The 21,466-nt window shown below is 37.8% G+C and overlaps 1 protein-coding gene across 1 annotated transcript in view; it reads left to right on the top strand.

The window, feature by feature from the left end:
- Positions 1-21,466, top strand: part of KIF5C (kinesin family member 5C) — a 206,568-nt gene that overhangs the window by 132,701 nt on the left and 52,401 nt on the right. The window contains exons 12-15 of the mRNA XM_027835641.1: positions 9,558-9,733; positions 13,466-13,534; positions 15,995-16,201; positions 18,988-19,134. Of these exons, the coding sequence (XP_027691442.1) occupies positions 9,558-9,733; positions 13,466-13,534; positions 15,995-16,201; positions 18,988-19,134 (599 nt within the window). The remainder of the gene's footprint in view (positions 1-9,557; positions 9,734-13,465; positions 13,535-15,994; positions 16,202-18,987; positions 19,135-21,466) is intronic.

Raw genomic sequence — 21,466 nt, 5'->3', positions numbered from 1 at the left:
GAGCAGAGGGACTTTTTGTTTTTTTTCTTAATAAATGTCTGTTGAATGAAAAAAAAATATAGATCCCTTTATATTAAATTATCTTGTTTTATCCTCATGATAAGCCTGTGAGGTACAGATATTACCTCCATTTCACAGATGTTGCAACTAAAGCTTGGGAACTTGCCCACATTCACTTAGCTAATAAAGAAAAGAATGCACAGTTATTCTGGACAAATCACGTTTTCTTGAGTGAACACTAGAATTTTAGGTAAGTTTGATGGCATGGGAGGTATTGCATAGAGAGTAGTGGAAGATCTTATGGCTACTTTAAAAAAAATTGTTCAGAGAGTGCCAGATTAGAGTGTGCCTACATATTTGCTGCCAATTTTAGCCAGCAGGCTGAGAGTAAACAAACTACTGTTTAACTGTAACAAACCTACATGGAAATAAAAGCAAAAAAAGGTTCAAAACTGAAAGTGCTTCAAAATTTTCTAGATTACATAACTTTTTAAAGCACAAATCTTCCTCTTGGGGAGGTTTTACCCTCGGGGCACCATTCTTTAGCCAGTTTCTAGAATAATTGAGATAATACAGCACCTGGAGTGGATGATGATGAGATTTGGCAGAAATAGGAGGGAATGGGAGGACATTTGGTGTGGCCAACAAGAATCACACAATGCTTTATTTTACCTCTGGAAACTTGTTGGTTTCAGCACAATGATTGGCTTCTCTGGACTCAACCTAGGTACCTTTTTGGATGTAGTGGTGGTAGAGGTAGTGATCTACTACCTTGATCTCACTATAAGGTAGCCTGTTTATTTTGATAATTTCTTGTCCTTTACTTCCTTCTTGGACTCTAATCTCATTATATGCTTCTTTTTAGTATCTGCCTTGGATGTTCCATTCTTTGGGTCCAGTGCCCTCACTGTTGCTCGGGGTCTCCTGGAGTATTGGTGTGCCCCGTCCAAGTGTAGTGTCCCCATCTGTCAGCTCTGGGCACCCAGAACTTACTATTCTATTGATATCTATCTCCCGTTAAAATGTCCACCCATGGTTATCCCTATATTCTCTGTAGCACCCAGACAGTTAACTAGCCTTGCAATAGAGATACAAAGACAGGTAAAAGCCAGTACTTGTTCTCAAGGAACTCACATTTTGATGGGAGAGACAATATGCAAACAGCTGCTTACAAACAAGATAGATGTTGGAGATAATCAACTGAAGGAAGGGACTAGCATTAGGTGGCTTGGGCAAGGCTTCCTGTAGAAGTTGGGGTTTTAGCTGAGACTTGAAAGAAGCCGGAAAAGCTAAAAGGTTGAAATGAGGAGGGAGAGCATTCCATGCTTGGGGACAACCAGTGAAAATGCGAGGAGGCCAGAAATACTAGATTGTAGGGTATGTTGGGGAGAGGGTGTATGTAAGGTATAAGAAGACTGGAATGTTGGGGACTAGGGTATGTTGGGGAGAGGGTGTGTGTAAGGTATAAGAAGACTGGAAAGGTAAGAAGGGGCCAGGTTATGGCAGGCTTTAAAAGCTAAACAGGATTTTATATTTGATCCTGAAGAGGAGGCCACTGGAGTTGATTGAATAGGGGCAATGACATGACCAGATGCCCTTAGGAAAGGTCAGTTTGACTGCTGAGTAAAGGATGGACTGGATTGGGAGAGACTTTGAGGCAGGAAGACCTCAGGTTCTCTACCTCACAATGTGAAATTGACAAACCCCATAAACCTAATCTGTGCAAATTGATAGAAATTAAAAGGAAGCTTTCAGGACTGTCCTTCCTCTTATGGTCATATTTTATAGGGCTTTCTTCAGACAATAGTCCTGTCTTTGCTAACCAACTTAAATTCAAGTCTTTAATGATAGGAATTTTAAGTCAGGGAAGGTGGGATGGCAATACTTTGTCATCACAGTTTAGAGTGGGATGAAAGAAGACATTCTTGGACAGGTGGAGTCTTCCAGTGTCCCTCAATCATGAAAATTTGCTTAGTCTACTCAATATAGACATGAAATCATATTTAAAGAAGATATTCACTGGATAAAGATGGAACACCATAGCATTTCCAGAAGTCCTAGCACAGTCCCTTGCACATGGTACTTAATAATACCTTTTTGTTGAAGAGTGGAATTTTTTTTAAACATCTGTGTCTGTTGCTTTTTAAAAGACAGTTTTTATAAGACATGACTTATGCATGAAACTGACCTGGACAAACCTAGAGAAAGTGAATTACAGCTCCTAGCTTATGCCTTGTTTTATTCAGTCATATTCTTGACAGGAGAGCTTTAAGAGATCTGTAGGTATCAAGCAATCATTCTAAAAATCCATTTGAGCATAGTTTACAGTGATCTTTGGTTATAATTCCCCTGTAAGCCCTCTGGTTGGCTCATTTTCTTCAATGCCTCTTTGTATCACGGATTAAAAAAAAAAACAACAGCGTGCTAAGTAAAGATAGTGACTTGGAATTTTTGTTTTTTTTTTACCCACCCCATTCACAGGCACTTGAGTCAAAATATATCAAGGGCCTAGCAATTAAGGAGCCAGTGGGAAGGAGAAGCTGCATAACATACAGTGAATCTTCAGGGCCCCATAAATAATTCAAGTATTATGTTGAGCAACAGGCCAGCCAGAAATTTAGCCCCATCTGTTGCTACCTTGCAAAGAAGTGATTCCATCACTAACCAAAAAAGCCAACAAAAATAGGCAGCCCCTAGAATGGGCTAATTATAAGTTTTAGAAGTCAATTGGAAACTGCTAGAACAGCACCCTTGTACTATGTGTTGGGTGCTAGATAAATCCATTAGATAGTTTCAGATCTGGGGATTTGTGGACGTGGTAGGCTTTCCTAATCCAAATGAGGGTTGCTATTTTAACATTAAACCCAGGGAGATTGGTAGCTCTTCCTTCTGATTCGTGCTGAGAAATGACACTGGGAAATTAGCATTGCAGTGGGCGACTGTTAGTATTTCAGGATCCCTTCCCGCTGTTCAGAGAATGGCTAAGAAGTATGGCATTCAGAATGGACATTTGTATGCTATCCAGACTTTTTCAAAGAGGTTGTGAATAAAAAAGATGTAATGTAAAGTAGGATATGACCAGTTCACAAGAAAAGTAATTCTAAAAAAAATTATGATAGACTTTTAAATCACTTAAGGTACACATAGCACGTTGGGAAAAAGATGCTATTTATGTGCAAAATGATTATAATAGAGCAATAGATATTTTTGCTTTCTGTTTATATATACAGTAACTTGTAGACTAGGTGCTGCCTCCCATCTGGCTATATAGATATTTCTTTTTCACTTCTTTGATGTTGAAATTGTACACTATTAGGACCACCATTGTGTCTGGAAAATGCTTATTTTGCCTATTGTGTTGCGGTTTTTAGGTTGAAATAGCGAAGTGGCCAGCAAGTCTAGCCTGCTAGAGTTGCAGAGGAGATGACGTTACCCTTCTACTTTCTCTATAGCTCCCTAGGGACCTGAATCATGAAAGGGATAACTAGATAGTTACTGTTTCATGTGTGAAATTTTAATGAATTACTGGCAGGCTAATGATTTTTTATAAAAAATATGTTTTAGAATTTTAATTAATATTTCTGCTGAGAATTCCTGATTAGTCTCTCATTATTATCTGATGAAATAGATTTTTTTTCTATTTGTTCATAGAATTGTTATTTCTTCACTCTAGGGTTTTTCATTTTATAATTAAAACCTCCCTGCAAACCTTTTAAGTGTGATGTAAGTGAATGCTCCTGTGTACACACGTGTACACACACACACACACACACACACACACACACACACACACACACGGTCTTTTTAGCCCGTAAAGGTAATTACACCTGACAACTGTAAAGGACAGGGTGCTTATTTAAAGCAGTGAACATTTCCTATCAGATGAAAGCCTCTCATTCTAGCCAGTCCAGATACTTATCAGTCTAATAACTCCTTTTTCTATAGACAGCAGGTAGAAGGTCCTGGGACATGAGAAACCTGCTTTTAAGGAGGGGGTCAGGAAATGCACATTAATCTTAATCTGTCTCTCCTCTCCCCCACCCCACTCTCCTGCTCGCCATCTTTCAATGCTGTATTTCTTGGTCTGTTTGTAGCTGTCTTCCTTGTTACAATCAGTTATTCAGTAATCGCCTTGTGGGGCCTTCTCCAGAGACTTGGTCCACTGCAGTGCAGGGAATATTTCTCGATTAACGGGTGAGATTGCCATGGAGACAGATTGCCTGGTGTCAGCTCTTGCATAGTGCTGGGAATTTACAATCCCCAAATGTGTTTGTGAGCTGGACAGTTTATTTACCAGGGGTAACTCTGGAAATCATCCCCTGGCTCTTCTGAAGGGCAGCAGGGCTCAGAAAAGCCAGCCTTTTTCCTGATGTCTGGGCACTATAGCCAAGCCCTGGCCATCCTCTCTGTTGCTTTTGTTCTTATGGGATGCAGCTTTGTTCTTCCCTGCCTGATGGGCTGCAACAAAGAATAATCCTGATTGTGTGACCTTCTGAATAGCAGCTCCAAAAGAGCTCATTATTAAAAGGTAGCTTTGTGGGGGAGATGCTGCTGCTTTAGTTCAGAGCTGGTATTGTTCAAAGCAAGCTAGAAAGTCACTGTAGAGCTCAGATTCTGTTTTTATGGCATAACAAAGCAACCAAAGGGAGACTTAGTAATATTCCTATATTAATTTTATTACTCAGCTCTGACCACAAAGATGTGATGCTCTCCCCTCCAAGCCCCCTGACCAGAAATTGACTGTATAAAAATGAAAAGAGAGAAAGCATGGTATACAGTGGTAGCATCAAGCTCAAACAGAAAGGAGGACCACTAGATCATACATAGGGATCCCTGTAAGTGGGTGCATATTGACTAAGAAAACCACATATTAACATTATCTTTGTTTTATTATGTTTTTATTTATTTTGTTAAATACTTCCCAGTTACATTGTAAAACTTGAGATGGTTGTAGGCTGCATGTGCCCTGTATTTGATACCTCTGGTGTAGAGGGTACAGAGGTAGCCTTGAAACTGTGAAGATCTGGGTTCAAATCCTACCTCTGACATTTATTTAGTGGCTGGACAAGTCACTTAATCATCAGTGCTCTGGGTCAGAGGTGTCAAAATGGCAGGCCCCTCGCCTTACAAACCTTCTCTAGTGCCCTCAGAACCAGATTAAACTATAATTGGGAAACATTTAACAAAATAAATAAAAATACAGTAAAACATGGATAATGTTAATTTGTGACTTTCTAAGTCAATATGTGGCCAAGGGGGATCAGTTTCTATTTGAGTTTGACACTACTGCATTTGCAGCAAAGGTGTTGAACCCAAGAGGAAGAGGAAATTTCTTTGCTGAAGAGTTCCCTAAATGAATGAAATCACAGATCTAGTCCACGGCTCTCTCCCTATTTAAGTAACAATGGCTTCTATGAATTTCATCTTTGAAGGAAAGACTAATAACTTTCAGCCACACGAGGCTGACTCCAAGCTAAGCAGAAGCGGTACAACCCATTCCAAAGATTATTGGTATGAAAATAATGCAAGAGAATTGATTGTTTGGATCAAGAGTAATGGGAGATGTTTAGAGGTGGGCCCAAGGTAAAAAACTGAGAGACCTTGACTGAAGAGTTGTAGCCAAAGAACAACTTTCATCTTTGAGTGCATTTGTTTGCAGAAATCAGGCTCCTGGGCTGGGTACCCTCACACCCAGGCCTTGGCCTCCTTCCAGAATGTGCAGTTACTCTGCCCTACTTAGAAAGAACTATTTGGGATGAAAAGAAGTTGAGTCACATGTTCCTTTCAGATTTCTCGTCTGTACTATCTGTAGGGTTAAGGTGAACTGGCATGGGATTATTTGAGTCTCTTTTGTCTAGTGGTCTTGTTCAGATGTGCAGATCGGTAGTCTTGCCTCAAACTAGAAATGGACATTGATCCTAGATGATAATGCCACATTCTTAGGCTACTAGGCTAATCTGGTCCCAAGGTTCCAGGAACTTGAACTGAAGGATGAGGGAGACCCGAAGTGAAGTTCCGGAGAAAACTGTGGCTACTGCTCCCCTGGTGCATGAGTATGTCTGGCTCTAGAGAGACATTTTAAACAAAAGTGTAGTTCTTCTGCATCTCTTCCCTCCTGCCTGGATTAGAAAGTAAGCTCTCTAAGGTCATGGACCAAACCTTATTCATCCCTGTATCCTCCCCAGCACTGAGAATGGAGATTCATACAAAGTTGGATCCTTTGCTGTAGTGGAGAGGGTCCTAGAGTTGGAGTCTGAAGACTTACTACCTATGTTACTGTGGGGAAACTAGTCAACCTTTGTCTGCCTTAGTTTCCTCATCTGTAAAATTAGGGGGTTGAACCCCATGGCCCTTCCAGCTCCATATTTATGACGCCATGAACCTAATAGATACTGGCTAAATGAAATGGGCAGGATATCAAGTCTGTGGACTGGGTTTGCTGGTGATAACTTTAAATTAAGCATTTGACCTAAATGAAATGTTGATTCAGACCAGGTTCTGATTGAAAGACTCTTCTGGTTATATTAGAGGTCAGTAATTTTAGAAAATCTATACATGTTATAATTCCAGATGGCTCACTAGATACTTTCGGAAAAACATGGCTTTAATGTTAAGCAAATTACTTTAGTTCATTCTAGTTTTGGGTTCAAACACTGAACTAAAAATTAAAACTAACTCATTAGAAACTAACTCATTACATTGAACTAAAAAAGAAAATGTGAATACTGGAAAGTCTTATCAACACTTAGTAATGATTGTACCATCTTGCAATTTAGCAAATAAGAGAGAAATATTAAACACCAAGGTCAGCTCATCATAATGTTTTGCGTATATTGAAATGAATGAGTGTAGAATTCTAATGTTTTTTCTGAAAGCATAATGTACAGTATTATTAATGAGATCTTGGGCTTGGGAAATCACTTATTCAGTGTTTTCTGAAAAATGCTTCCTGGAAGAGGGCAGTGCACCTGGGGTTCTCCATAAATAGTTGTTTATGTGGGCTTGGGTATGGCACATTATGGAGGTTTGTGCATTTTATCAGAATGATAATTAATGACGTTTAATGGTAAAACATAGAATGGAAATATCAGATATAGATGTCTCTCTGTGTGTATGTGCATGATTCTTTTTCAAACCAATAGGAAAACATCTTTCAAGGACTTATCTGGGCAAAGTGATTTAATTAGAGTTTCTTTTGTGTGTTCTTTACGATGTGTGACTGCTGTTAGCCATTGGACAGCTTGAGAATTCCACTTTTAAAGTCCTTCAATTTATATCAATATATCTACCTTTTTGGAAAACCCTAAACAGTTATCATCTTTTCTCTTCCTCCACAGAAATAACAAATATTATTCTTAGCATTCTGGAAAGCAATACCAAAGCTTTCTCTATAATTTCTATATATATATATATATTCTATATCTGTATATTCCATATATATATGCATATATAAAATTAGCTAGTTATTTTCTCTTAAAATTTATTTTTGTTGTGAACTTAAATATCAAATAGGATCCTCATTTCTGTATACATAGAACTGAAAAAGGGTAGGAAAAAAGAGAACCATACATGAAGCAGTTCTTTATGTAAAGCTTTCTCTCTCTCCTCTTTCTCTGTGTGTGTATATGTATGTGTGTGTACATGTGTACATACACACACACACACATACACACTTCTATATATGCAGCCTGTAGCTTTCAAAGTTATCCTTCTTTGTGCTTTCTGGACTTTCTTTTCTGTATTAAAAAAAGAAAAAAATGCTTTAAGAACTTTCTTTTTAAAAAAATAACAAATTTATTTATATATTTTTAGCTTTCAGCATTCACTTCCATAAGATTTTGAGTTCCAAATTTTCTCTCCCATCTCCCCCCTCCCTCACCCTAAGACAGCATGTAAATTGATATAGGCTCAACATATACATTCATATTAAACCTATTTTCACATTAGTCATGTCGTAAAGAAGAATTAGAACTAATGGGAGAAAGCATGAGAAAGAAGAAACAAACAAACAAAAAAAAGAGAGAGCAAATAATATACTTCGATCTGCATTCAGACTCCATAGTTCTTTTTCTGGATGTGGATAGCATTTTCTATTATGAGTCTTTTGGAATTGTCTTAGATCTTTGCATTGCTAAAAAAGAGATAAATAACTTTCTTTCCTTTTTCCTGTTCCTCCCTCCCTTCTTCCCTCCCGTCCTTCCTCTCTTTCTCTCTTTTTTCTCTCCCTTCCTTCCTTTCTCTTTCTCTCCCTTCCTTCCTTTCCTTCCTTCCTTCCTTTCCTTCCTTCCTTCTTTCCTTCCCTATCTTTTTCTTTCTTTCTTTTGCCCCCTTACCCATTCCACTGCACCAATGGAGAAGGGAGAAAAAAAATAAAGCCCCCCTGTACCTAGTCAGCATAATCAGCATAGTCAGCAAAACAAATTCCCACATTGGCAGTGTCTGAAAATATGGCTAATATTGCATCTTAAGTTCATCATTTCTCTGCCCAGAGGTGGGTAATATGCTTCATCATAAATCCTTTGGAATCATAATGAGTTATTGCATTGTTCAGAGCTTTCATGTCTTTCAAAGTTGTTTTTCATTATGATGTTTTTGTATAAATTGTTCTCTGGGTCCTGCTCACTTCACTCTGTATTAGTTCATGAAGGTCTTCCCATGTTTCTCTGAAACTGCCGTTTCATCATTACTTATGACAGAATAGTATTTTGTAATTCATGTACCATAATTGGTTGGATATTTACCTCTCTGCAACTATCAGATAGTTTATAGGCAAATGTCATGCCTGAGCTCTTGTTTCTGCTGCCAGAAAAGCTACATTTCCTAAGGGGGGCGGGGAAGAAAGTCAAAATAGGACATTTTTGAATATCAAGTGATGAAAGACTGCTGAGCATTTAGGATCTGGAATAAATGAAGGTGGTTTGTTCAGGCTTTAGGACAGTGAAAATCAGGAGGTTCACATTCTATAGTCTTCTGATAATCATAGATCTTGTTTGGCCCTTGATTTGGGTGTTTCTTTTAATGAATAACTCACATAGGTAGCAGTTAGCATCTCTCCACAGTCTGCATTGAATCTTGTTACATATTGAATAGAGAAATAGGGAGGGGTCTGCTGAAATCCTTTTAACACAAGGCAATATGTAGGCAAAGAATTCGCTTGTCAGTTTGTCTAGGGATGGAGCGATCTATATATAGCAGAATTGATGTCATGTAGTCTTTTTTGTCTCAGGACTTGCTTTGTACAATTAGCTGCATCCTTTCTAGCCAAATGGAAGAAATTATAAATAACTCATTGAAAGGAGGGACTGTTTCATTTTTGTCGTGTATCTTTAGCACCTAAAGCAGTGCCTAGCACATAATAGGAGCTTAATAATAAAGGTGATTGATTGATATGGTTCTCAATTTTGTGCTAATTTTTGGGAATCAGTGTTTATTTTTCACCTTTACCCTAAATGACAATTTCCAAAAACATGTTTTACTTTTTTTTCCCTTGAGTGTTGAGCTTCCTTTAACACACTGTATTCCTTAGTGTTGTGGTTTTGGATTTATTTCTTAAACAGGGGAAGCTGTGCCTGAGGATGAACAGATCAGTGCTAAAGACCAGAAGAATCTGGAGCCCTGTGACAATACACCCATCATAGATAACATGACCCCTGTTGTCTCTAGCATCTCCACAGAGGAGAAGCAGAAGTATGATGAGGAGATAACCTGCTTGTACAGACAGTTGGATGATAAGGTTTGGAACCTAAAATTTCTTTGTGGGGGAGGGCTATATTTATAGTCATAGCAAGCAAGAAGCCAAGATTATCAGCATGCAAACATATCCTAGATGGTTCCTTTGTTATACCAAAGAAACCTGTTATGGGGGCGGGGTTCAGTTTAAAAAGCAGTCATGAGTAGTGCAGCATTCAGACCTGGCTTAAGTGATTCCTTTCTCTACATCTGAATAGAACTTTTTAATAGAATTCTTAGAAGTTGGTGAACTGATATTTTGTCCATCTTGTCTCTCACCCATCACTCCCAGTCTATAATTCTAGGAGGTACAAAAATTAGACCAGTGGCTTTATAAGCTAGAATGAAATTTAATTGGGTTGTTTGGCCTGACCAGTGTGGTACTTACTGGTTGTTTCATGGAGATAGAACAGTGAGAATTGGGGAGGGGAGCCAAAGCACACTCCTACTAGACCTAATTTTGAGGTAAAGAGTAATACTTTCCAAAGGCAAAATGTGTTTTTGAAATCTGCAGATAAATTCTACCTCATCTCTAACCCCCAAACCAAGGGATGTTTGACCATTTCATTTTGGGTATGCTGTCTGAAAACCTGGGGAGCCCAAAACATTTGGCACTAGGAAAACTCTCATTTTGGTGCATGTTATATTGAGAATGTTTGAACATGCGGAGTTGGAATACCTATATTTTATGCGTACTCAGTTGATGCTCAGATAGACATGTTTCAATGTAGTCACTGGGGAGAGAATAGAAAAGACCTTGAAGAAAATAATGTCTATGCATTCCCAGTGAAGACAAGGGTAGGGATCCTAGAAGTAATGAATAGTTAATGGATGTTTTATGCTGTGTTGATGTTTTGTCCTTGGTATATTCTGAATCCTTTCAATTCACTTATTAAAAGGTTACTGACATTTTTGGTGCAATTTAATTCTACTGAAGTTCTTCCTGAATTGTTCTATGGACTCCTGAGACTCACATTGAGCAGCTTTGTTATGTGAACACTGCCATTAATCTTACATGCCCTCTGTTTGGGATAAATGCTTAGTATCCAATATCTTTTTTTTCTATTGTCTACTGTATTAAGGGATCCTTCTGTGTTTGTTATTTTCTGAGTTTATTTTATAACTACAGCAATTAAATTGGGTGTAACCTGACCCTTATGAGTTCATCTGTAATGTACTTTCATTCCCATGAGAGCTTTGTTAATTGGTCTTTCAACTACTAGAAACGGTATTGCTTTTTATTGCCTATGCAGGGTCTTTGTACAAAAACCATTCATAAAGAGCTGAAGGAACTGTTATTATCATGTGTGTAAATGTCTTGATTTCCTTAAGAAAATGATACTTAAAAATGTTTGTGATTTCATTGGTGTGGGTATTTCCCTCTGATTCCAACCGTAGTAAAGAAAGTTTGTTGTGGTACTGTGGCCAGAACAAATAAGCAGGGGGTCAACATTCTAGTGATAAATCTCTGTGACCATAGCTGGGCTGGTGCTCAGTGGACAGTCAATTGCTGGGCCCACACTTACAGACTTTAAGGTCTGATAGATTCTTCCAAAGCTTATGCTCTTCTAGGAGAGCCTTTGAGGAAACCATGATGATGCACCAGAATAGGACTTGAGTGAAAGAAGTATTCTCTTTGCATATTAAATATAAAAGAGATTTTTCTGGATTATAGTGCAGAGCTAATCTGAGATTGTAGTTTATATTTCACTTCTGGTTTTTTGAATTAATTATTGAATTTTCAGAAATCACAAAGATATCCAAAATTACTTGTCCCATAGTAGTTGGAATAATTCCAGTTCTTTGACTTTACCCTCTCTGTAGTAAGGGAAAGAGAGCTAATTCCACCTGCTTTTGTCTTCTCGTTTGTCAATCATCATGGTCACTTCTAGGTCCCAGGAGAAGAGATGATGATCAGATCGCTGCATACTTATCTTTTTTTTTATTTTAGTTGGATGTTTATGCAGCACCTGCAAGGTGCCAAAGAACATTGACAAAAAATCCTCTTCTCTAGTTACCCACATTCTAAATTTAGAAAACAAAGCATCATCAGTGCCAGATCCTTATAACAAAAGCACCATTTTGAAGGCTTTCTTTTGGTGCACTTATCCATGCCACAAATCTAATTTGGAGTAGGAGTTGGGGGTAGTAGAACTCTTCTATGTAGTTTGTGAAATAATTGAAGATTTATTGGTGTAAAAAAGCCTGTAGAGAAATTATTATTCAAAGGCAACCTTCTAACAGAAAAGAGCGATTAGAAATAATATAGTGGATATGGAAGGCATGGGTAGCCAAACCCTGATTTTAGAATCTAATTTCTGTATCAAAAGCCATAGCATGTTAGTTGACAGCTTTGAAGGTCAGGATCTTAAATGGAACCCCCAGGAGAACAACAAGCTCCTTCTGCCTCATCCCATGCATTTTCAGAACAAGGCTGCATGTTGCTGCAGGTCAGATTCCCAAACATCCTCTGCTGTAGACCGGTACTAGATGAGTGTCCAGTTAGGTGCTAGGACGTTATTTTTATGTTCTCAACTCTTCCTATTTCCCAGAGAAAGGCCAATGTGAATAAGGGTTGTTTTGTGTAACATTTTGAAGTCTGTGCTTCCAAATTTTATTTGAAACGATGAAAATGATAGCAGAGAATGCAGAGTTTATCTCCTGCTGCTAGGCAGCTCATGCCTGCTGTTCCACCCACATCTGGGGGTGGGTAGCTTACCAGGTGAAAGCCTAGGGAACAGATTTACACTCCAGTTACAAAGGGCTTAAGGAGCCAGCATCCAGGCTTTGACAGCAGCAACATCTAGTGGCAGAAAATGAGAATGAAGATGATGAATTTGCTCAGGGAGAAGATTCCTTACCACCGAATCAATAGCTGCCTCCTCCTCATCGCTCTCTCCACCCCCTCAGCCAAGCATTAATTTCTGCTCTCTGCTCCTTCACAATTTTTTTTCTTCCTTACTTGTAAATGGAATTTACTTCTCTACTGGAATGTTTCATTGCCAAAGCTAAATCCTTTCCCATAACTATAAAATTGTTGCTGTTTCTCATTTCTCAGCCAAAATGCAAATGATGTCTGTACATTATTCATGCCGGGTCAATCAAATATCCTATTTCCAGAGTTTTGCTGAGTTGGGCATTTTCCAAATTGACTAGTCTTTCAATCCAGAAGTCCCTTTTTTCATAATTGATGCTTCGCCCCCCCAATTTCTAAAATAGTGAGTCTTAGGTTTTCCATTGACTTAAAAGTAAAGGGTTTTTAGCAGACATCCTGCTAGAGCCACTATAAGTAATATGCAGCAGCTGCTCCTATCATTGAAATAGTCAGGATTTGGGATCTTTGCAAAATAGAGTAGATGGTTAAAAAGTATTTTCTCTTTTACTGATAAGCCATAGTAAGATGCATCACATGAAAGTCCCTAAGGTCCCTTTCATTTCTACTATCTTGGTATTTTTTCAATTTCCAGATGAGTAGAATTACAGTTGTGTAGTATATTGTACATCAAGGATGTTTTATCCATTGTGAAAAATGGATTTAGAGGCATTTTAAATAAATAAAAACATGGAGCCAATTACTTTATCTTCTGAAATAATCATAGGAAAGAGAAGAATTATAATTTTCTTTTTAATCTATTATCAAACTTATAGCTGATGTCTTAGTGGCTATTTTCTGGAAACTTAGGTGTCAAAAGTGGAATCATTAGTAAAAATAATTAAATGTGCTGTTTCATTTCAGGATGATGAAATTAACCAGCAGAGCCAGCTGGCTGAAAAATTAAAGCAGCAGATGTTGGATCAGGATGAGGTAAAGAGACAAACACAAAACTCAAAGTTATTGGAATTTTTGTTTAATTCTACAAATTGCAACTTTTCCAAGAGACTTAGAAAGCATCTTTGCTTGACTCCTGTGGAACTTTCTGGTTGAGGTTTTTTTTTGTTTTTTTTTTTAAATCTTAGGACAGTATGATGATGCCTGCCTGAGTGGAATTTACTAAATGAGGCATGACTCAGCCTATGACATTCTTAACCCTTTGAGGGTTTTCTTTCTTCCTTTCTTTTTCTCTTTCTTTCTCTCCTTTCTTTCTTTCTTCCTTTTTTCTTTCTTCTTTCTCTCCTCTTTCTCCCCTCTCCTCCCCCCCTTTCCTTCCTTCCTTCTTCCTCTTTTTCCTTCCTTCCTTCCTTTTCTCTCCCTGGTAGATACAGTCATTCCTTGAAGTGAGGAAGGTGGAACATGTAAGATAATTTTAGTACTTTAGGCAAGAATGGCTGTCTCTTCATTCCCAGCTGACAGTACTTCTATTACTCTTCCACAATCATTTTGGGCACCATTTACAACTACTCTCAGATATCAACACTGATCATGATCACCAATATGCTTTAGCACTAATCCAGAGAAGAGATTAAAGGAGGGGAAAGAAGAGGTAAGGTACCATGCTGGAATACTTTTGGATCACTAAAAAGTGGAAAGATAGTTTTGACCTCATTAGAAGGTAGAGATGTGCCATGTCCCCACCTCCTGTACCTCCCATTCACTCACCAACTTAAACTATGGTTTTATACAAATAGGAATTAATTGTAGTTTTGCTCTATGGAGGTAGATATGAGTAAATTTTAAATCCAAGATAATACACCCAATAATTTCGTCTGTTTACTTTCAACCTTCTTCCCCCAGTTAACTTTTTCACCAAAACGAAAAGCTGCACACTTGCTCTGGTGGAGTGACTTACTAATTATGAAGTAGCCAAATTATGACAGAAGGGAATAGTAACATTAGCTGGATATCTAGACTTTGGGTAGTCTGGAGCTGCCTGTGTGGTAATGACTGGATTAAAATAGAAAGGGAAGAAAACCCAGCACAGATGTAACAATACTTGCTTACGTTTTTAAAGTTGTCTTGAAAGAATTAGTTGATAGTTTTTGCTGTTATGGTTGACTGTGCTTCTCAAACACACGTTTATTTCCAAAGAACTTGAGAAACAGGAGAGTCATGCAGAACATTAGTATTTTTCTATCCTGGCCTAAAGAATCTCTTTTTTCTTTGCCCCTTCTGATAATACCTGAGCATATTTTCCATAGACTGCACCTACAAAGTGTGATTTTGGTTCTGTCCTCCTCAGTGCCTCATTTGTACCTAACAAATGTTTATGTGATCATTTTCTTCCTCCGAATTTCAGCTCCACTGCTTTTCTTGTTGCAATTTCAAAGGCATTAATTGTAGTAATTTCCCAATCACTTTATTAGCTAGTCTTGCTTGATAAGGGCTACTTTGGGTTAACTATATTGTAATCAGTTTCTTTCCCAAGGCTGAAATGTGTTCAAAGTCAGCAGCATCTCAGATATCACTCTGCCTCTCTCCTCTCTCTCCCTTCCTTAGCTTCTCTGTTGTTGAAAGGATTCACTTGATAGAACAAGTGCCTGTGATAAACTTTCTCCAGTGGGTGACCTAATTCCCTTTCACTGATTGGTAGACCTTCTGTTGGCTTGTTAACTCTGGGGAGCCAAACTAATACGAACAAAACTTTGGATATTGTGACAGCACCGTAAACACTACTTGCCAATTGTTTGTTTCACACATGGAATAGTTAACAACAAAGTGAAATGCTTTTTGATGTATGATTCCATCTTGAAGTAACTCTATGCTGTAGCTTCAAGAGAAAAGAATCAAATCATGTCATCTTTAGCATCCATTCATCTTGAGCTGTGACTTGTCTAACTCTGTTCCTCTGTCTCTGTCTCTGTCTCTTTCAACCACCTTTGGGATGGAACATGAATTTATCACTAATTTAGCAATCCAGTCTAATCTCAACTATTACCTCTGATCCCCCATTAATTAATGATTACCATATAATGTTTTCCTCCCCCCACCCCCATTCAGTTTAACAAACATTTCTGTGTTCAAAGCATTGATTCAACATTTAAATAAGACACAGTCCCTGCCCCAATGGAGTTTGCCTCAATCATTCCATCTGCAAAATGGGGATAAAGGAATAATCTGCTTTGCAAGGATTTAATGTTGATTCACTCAGTTGTATTTATGTATTTTTAGCTTTCAGCACTCAGCATCTTATGAGCACTTATAAAAGTTTGTACAACCTTCTGTAGTTGCACAGGGTTTCTAATCACAAATGTACAAATACATTTATTTCCCTGGTGCAAAAGAGTATTATCTCAATTCATTGCTCTCACTTTATAGTAACATTAGTCTTGTTTTGTTTTGTAGCTGGTCCTTACATCCTCCAAAACTTAAAAAAAATTTTTTTTAAAGCTTTTAGCTTCCACAAGAAGAGATTATGAGAAGATCCAGGAGGAGCTGACTCGTCTGCAGATTGAGAACGAGGCTGCCAAGGATGAGGTGAAAGAGGTTCTGCAGGCCCTGGAGGAGCTAGCTGTCAATTATGACCAGAAGTCACAGGAAGTGGAGGACAAGACTAGAGCCAATGAGCAGCTGACTGATGAGCTGGCCCAGAAAACGGTTTGGACATTTTCTATTGAGCTGGGGCTGGGGGGAGGTTCTCTGGCTTACTTACCTACTTTGGTGGTTCTTCTGCATTTGTAGTAAAATATATTAAAAGTTTTGGGCATTGATAAGAGTCTCAGCTGACAGAAAGACTGGAATGTATCTTTTTTTTTCCCTGAGAACCTCACACAAGCTGTCCTGACAGACATTTAAGCTTACACCCAAAGTTAGTTAGATGTTCCTCAGCTTGCTGGTCTATTTCCTTGAAATATCTGTTAGTTTCTCAGCATTAACCCCTGTAACATTGTTTGTGGAAGATCATCCTCCATTTTGGGAAGCTAGATGACACAGTGTTTAAGAGTGCCGGGCCTGGAGTCAGGAAGACTCATCTTCCTGAGTTCAAATCTGACCCCAGACACTTACTAGCTGTGTGACCTGGGCCAAGTCACTTACCTCTGTTTGCCTCTGTTTCTCACCTGTAAAATGAGCTGGAGAAGGAAATGGCAAACCACTCCATTCTCTTTGCCAAGAAAATCCACAACTGAACAACAAATAACACCCTCCATTTCATCCTGTAGTAATGTCAGAATGGGTTGTGTCTTGACTAATTTTATGTAGTTAATGCAGTTGGAGACATGAGTATGGTTGTGCACTGGAGTATTTGATTTATTTTCTTAGTTCCTCTCAGTGATGACAATAACTTGTAGATGTGGCTTTTACCCACACTTATGGGTTAGTTGTCTCTCACAGAAATCTGACAGACACAAAGCTTTAAAGTCTTACGACAGAGTCGAGGAGTTGTAGTTATTTTTCACTTCCCAATGTCTTTCTACTTCCTCAAACCTACTGCTCCCCATATCTTGCCTTAACCTTTATTTTGATTGCTCTAGGATTCTGCTCAGCCTGATTTGGCTTATTGTTTACTTGTTTAAACTGGCCCCTCCATTGGTCTCTATCTTACCTTTTTTTTTCTCCTTCTTACTCTGTCATGGAAAAGATGATGTCAGTTCCATGAAACAGAATTTGTGATGAGGTCCATCTACCCTCAGCTCCAGTAAAGCATTATATCTAGCTAACTGAGGAGTAACTTGCTGCTTTTTACCCTTTACCATTTGGCAAATGTGTTTGCAGGGGAGAGAAGGAAACAAGGTTCAGCAGCAGACTGATTCCCTGGGAACCTCTGCATAATGGCTTGGCATCATGAGAATTTGTCCAGTCTGCTTTATGGAAGTCATCCAAATTTGATTGGCAAAGGGTGTTAACAGATGGTGCTATGAAACTTAATCTACTCACCATAGGGGATGCAAGAGATGTCATTGACTTCATAAACTCAGCTGGGATAGCAGAGACTTTTCTAATAAAACATTTCTCAAGATAGCGGAGATAAATTTTGGAAATTTTTTTTTGTATTCTCAACCTGGAATTATTAAATAGATAATCAGAGAAGCATTGGAAATACTGGAGAGATAGCCAGCAGTATCTTTTGTGAGGAGACTTATGTTTAGTGCCCCATTAGGTTTTTAGCTAGTGAGAAGTAATTGAGAATGATTTTTTCTACTCAGCATCAATGAATGATTTTTCATAGTACAATCTTGTCACTCCTTATCACTCATCTGCTAAGTGCTACTAGCTAGTTCTCAAGTAATTTTCATAGTCTAATCAGTAAAATGTGTTATATTGTAAGAGATATATTTGGAAGAATTATGTAAATTTCTTTGTATTAACTTACGTGTCTTTGGTGACAGAGGGACTGCTTTCTTTGTAGGTTCAGTTAATTAGAAAAATACCCAGAAGCCAAAGATAGCTATTTTGTTGTTGCATGGAGTTGGTCAATCAGCAAGCATTCTTAAGCACCTGCTATGTACCAGGCACAGTGCTAGCTTCTATACAAATGTAAAAATTGAGAAAATCTCTGCCCTCAAGAAGCTTATATTAATGTATGTGCTTCAGCACTTGTTCCTTCTGATGTTATATATCAGGGATGGAAAAGAAACTGGTCTATTTAGTGCTTTAGCACTTTGGCAAGAAAATGGAGCTTTTTAACACATAAAGAATCTCTTCTTTGATTTTGTGTTATGTGACAAAGATGATCTGCATTCAATTTAGTTTTCCTGGGAAGAATAGAAAAAAATTAACCAACTATTTCTAAATTAATTCTTCCCTGATTAGTATTTCTATGGGTGTATTGCATGAGCAAAATGTTTTTTATTTAAATTTAATAGCTGTATTGTTAAGAGACTTATTAGGTCTGTAAGACTTCCATCTCCCAGGTGAGGGAGGAATCTGAGAGTCTGCCTAGAGAATAGATTCACTCAGAAGACAAAGGTTAGGGATGTGATTGGATTCTTAGAAAGTAAAGTGTGGGTTGAAATAGAAATATGTATTTTACATTTTTAACAACTAGAATGTCCTGAGTCTAAACAATCTGAATTTAGCCCCTCTCCTTCTCTTTTTTTCTTCTTTCCTACCTTCACTACCTTTCCTCTTCTATTTCCTCCCCTTTCTCCTCTATTTTCTCTCTCTTTCTTCTCTTCTTCTCTTCTTCTACCACCCCCATATTATTCCCTGGTACATTGGACAGAGTAGGTTGAGAAATACCCAGGATTTTATTTTGGAATATATAACTTTTACCAATATTTGGCTTAAAAATCCCTATTTTTCTGAATTTTTTATAACCACCACTAATAATAAAAGAACTCTTTTCTGTATATTGCTTTATAATCTTTTCTAAAGTCACGTATTTTATGCATAGGACCAAAAAGTGGTCTTTTTTTTACACACTATTGGTGAATTCTTTTCAGACTACCTTGACTGCTACACAAAGAGAGCTGAATCAGTTGCAGGAACTGAGTAACCATCAGAAAAAACGAGCTACAGAGATCCTGAATTTACTGCTGAAGGACCTGGGGGAGATTGGTGGAATCATTGGCACCAATGATGTGAAGACGGTAAGCCATCTCAACCTTTATTTTGGTGTCCATTCTTATAATGGCAGCATGGTGTAGGGTAAAGAGAGTTAATCCTGCGAAGTTGGGAATATGTTGGGTGAAGAAGGTGGAATTTGATTTTCAGTTCTGGGAACCCGTCAGTCAATAAACATTTATTAAATGTTTACTATGTCTCAGGCACTGTTCTTAGCACTGGGACTATAAAAATAGGAAAAAGACAATCTCTGTCCTCGAAGATCTTGTAATCTAATAGATTGTGACCATATTTAAATCTTGTTTGGACTAAGGTAAATAAATGTCCCCATTCCCTGAAGACATTTGCCACCATTTAGGGAGAATATACAGTGAGTTTTGGGGGGAAAAAAAAACAAAGCTGGGTGGGTATGAAAGTTAGCAGTTATTTGCATAGGGATTTGTTTTCCTTTGAAAATATGGTGGGTTGAAATTTGTCTCACTGCTCTGTAGTATATTTTTATTTTTTTTTTGTTATCCTCTGCTTGACGAAGACCAATTAATATTAACATTCTTGTACCTTGCATATCTTTACAAATGTAAAACTGAAAAGGGGATTGTAAAACAGTAGGTGTCATTTAATTCTATATCTAAAACCCTGTCAACCTTGATTTTTCCCTTTTTAGAATGGTAAGATGGGAAAGAAGTTTGTTTTTAGCTCTTATTGTGAATAATGCACATGTAGGGAAATGTCCAGAAGACCAGTTGTGGCGATTGGAAGGGAGAAGGTTGGTTGTTGTCCTTCGTTCTCAAAGAGGACCAAAATGACATCTCTATAATAGAGTCAAGTTACAGTGTGTCCAGCTGGCTGATCAGACCAATACGAGCTCAGAATACTGTACCATAAGTCAGGCACAAATAATGCATGTGAATATTTGGAGTGGATTCCCTAAATTTGTGCATCTCATGTTTCTTTTGAGCTACTGGGGAGAGTAGGAAGAAGAAGAGAGACAGAAAGGGGTAGAGGAGAGGGAGAGGAAGAAGAGAGAAACTATAAGCTAAGAAATAGTTTAAACAAAGGACCTTCATATAATACATGTATTTGCTAATGCAAACTGTCTAAGGTAAGGATGAGTTTGCAGCCAGAAAGCAGAGTATAGCTAACTAGCCTATGTGAGGATTTATCAGTACCATCTTTGACTTCAGTAACATCATGTTGTAAAAATCTGAGCTAACTTAACAGTTCATATAATTTCAAATTATATAAATGGAGAATGGTCATAGAATGAATAATGGAAATGTAAAAATACCAACCTTCTCTCCTGTAAAACCTGTTTCAAGAACTGGTGAATGATAGATTTGAGTTATCTCTTCATGACAGGCCTAATATCCGGTAGGCATGCTAAGAAGTGGCAAAATGTCATAAATTTAGGGAACAGAAGGCTATATGGATAATCAGCCTTCGAAGAATTAAGGGCTTAGAATTAATTATGCTGACTATAGTCACATCGGAAAAACTTATCTACCTCTTGAATTCCAGACTTAGAGGAAAGCATCAGGGCTTACATTTTAAGAAAGGAGATAAAGTTTTAAGACACAGAAGACATGCATGGGATTTTTGTCTGCATAATTTCCCAAATAACTGCTTGAAAAATGAAAATTCTCTATTATATAAGGTTATGTAACCCTTAAATTCAACTTCCTCTCTCCTTCTTCTTCTCTCTCCCCCTCCTCTCTTTTCCCTTCCCTCTCACTCCCCTCTTTCTTTCTCATCTATCTCTATTATTTAACTACTGATCTATATCAATGTTTATTTTTACTAAATTGTTTTCATGATGCTCCTCTGTTTTATAGGTAGACAGTTTATGAGTAAGGAGTTATATAAGTTGGAGGGAAAAGACCATTGGATTTGTAGTCAAAAAGAGGATGAATTTGAGTCCTGGCTCAGCCATTTAAGTGTGTCACCTTGTAGAATTTCAATTTCCTCAATCTTTTAAATGGGAATAATAATATTTGTGCTAGCTATGCTATAATGCCATTTTGAGGCTCAAATGATGACTTGTGTATATAATTTATGTATGGCATATGTAAAATAATGTATAAATTTGAGCAATTATTAAAAAATGATACCTGAGAGGCTCTCTCAATGATGAACTTTATGAATAGTATAGAAAAAATTCAATTTGAGTATTTTTAAAGCTGAGTTTTCTAGAAGAGATGTTGAACTAGGTGACATCCCTTCAATGCTAGTATTCTCTTATGGTATAACTATTGATAAGTAGACATTTAATAAATGCTTGTGAATGATTCTGAAACTTCATTGCAGAGTATTCAGGTATCATGGAATTAATTCCATTTCATCCAAGTTTGGTTATTTAAA

The sequence above is a fragment of the Vombatus ursinus genome, unplaced genomic scaffold, assembly GCF_900497805.2.
Source record: "Vombatus ursinus unplaced genomic scaffold, bare-nosed wombat genome assembly UNPS02014816.1, whole genome shotgun sequence".
Taxonomy (NCBI): Eukaryota; Metazoa; Chordata; class Mammalia; order Diprotodontia; family Vombatidae; genus Vombatus; species Vombatus ursinus.
This window is presented reverse-complemented; position numbering and strand designations above follow the sequence as displayed.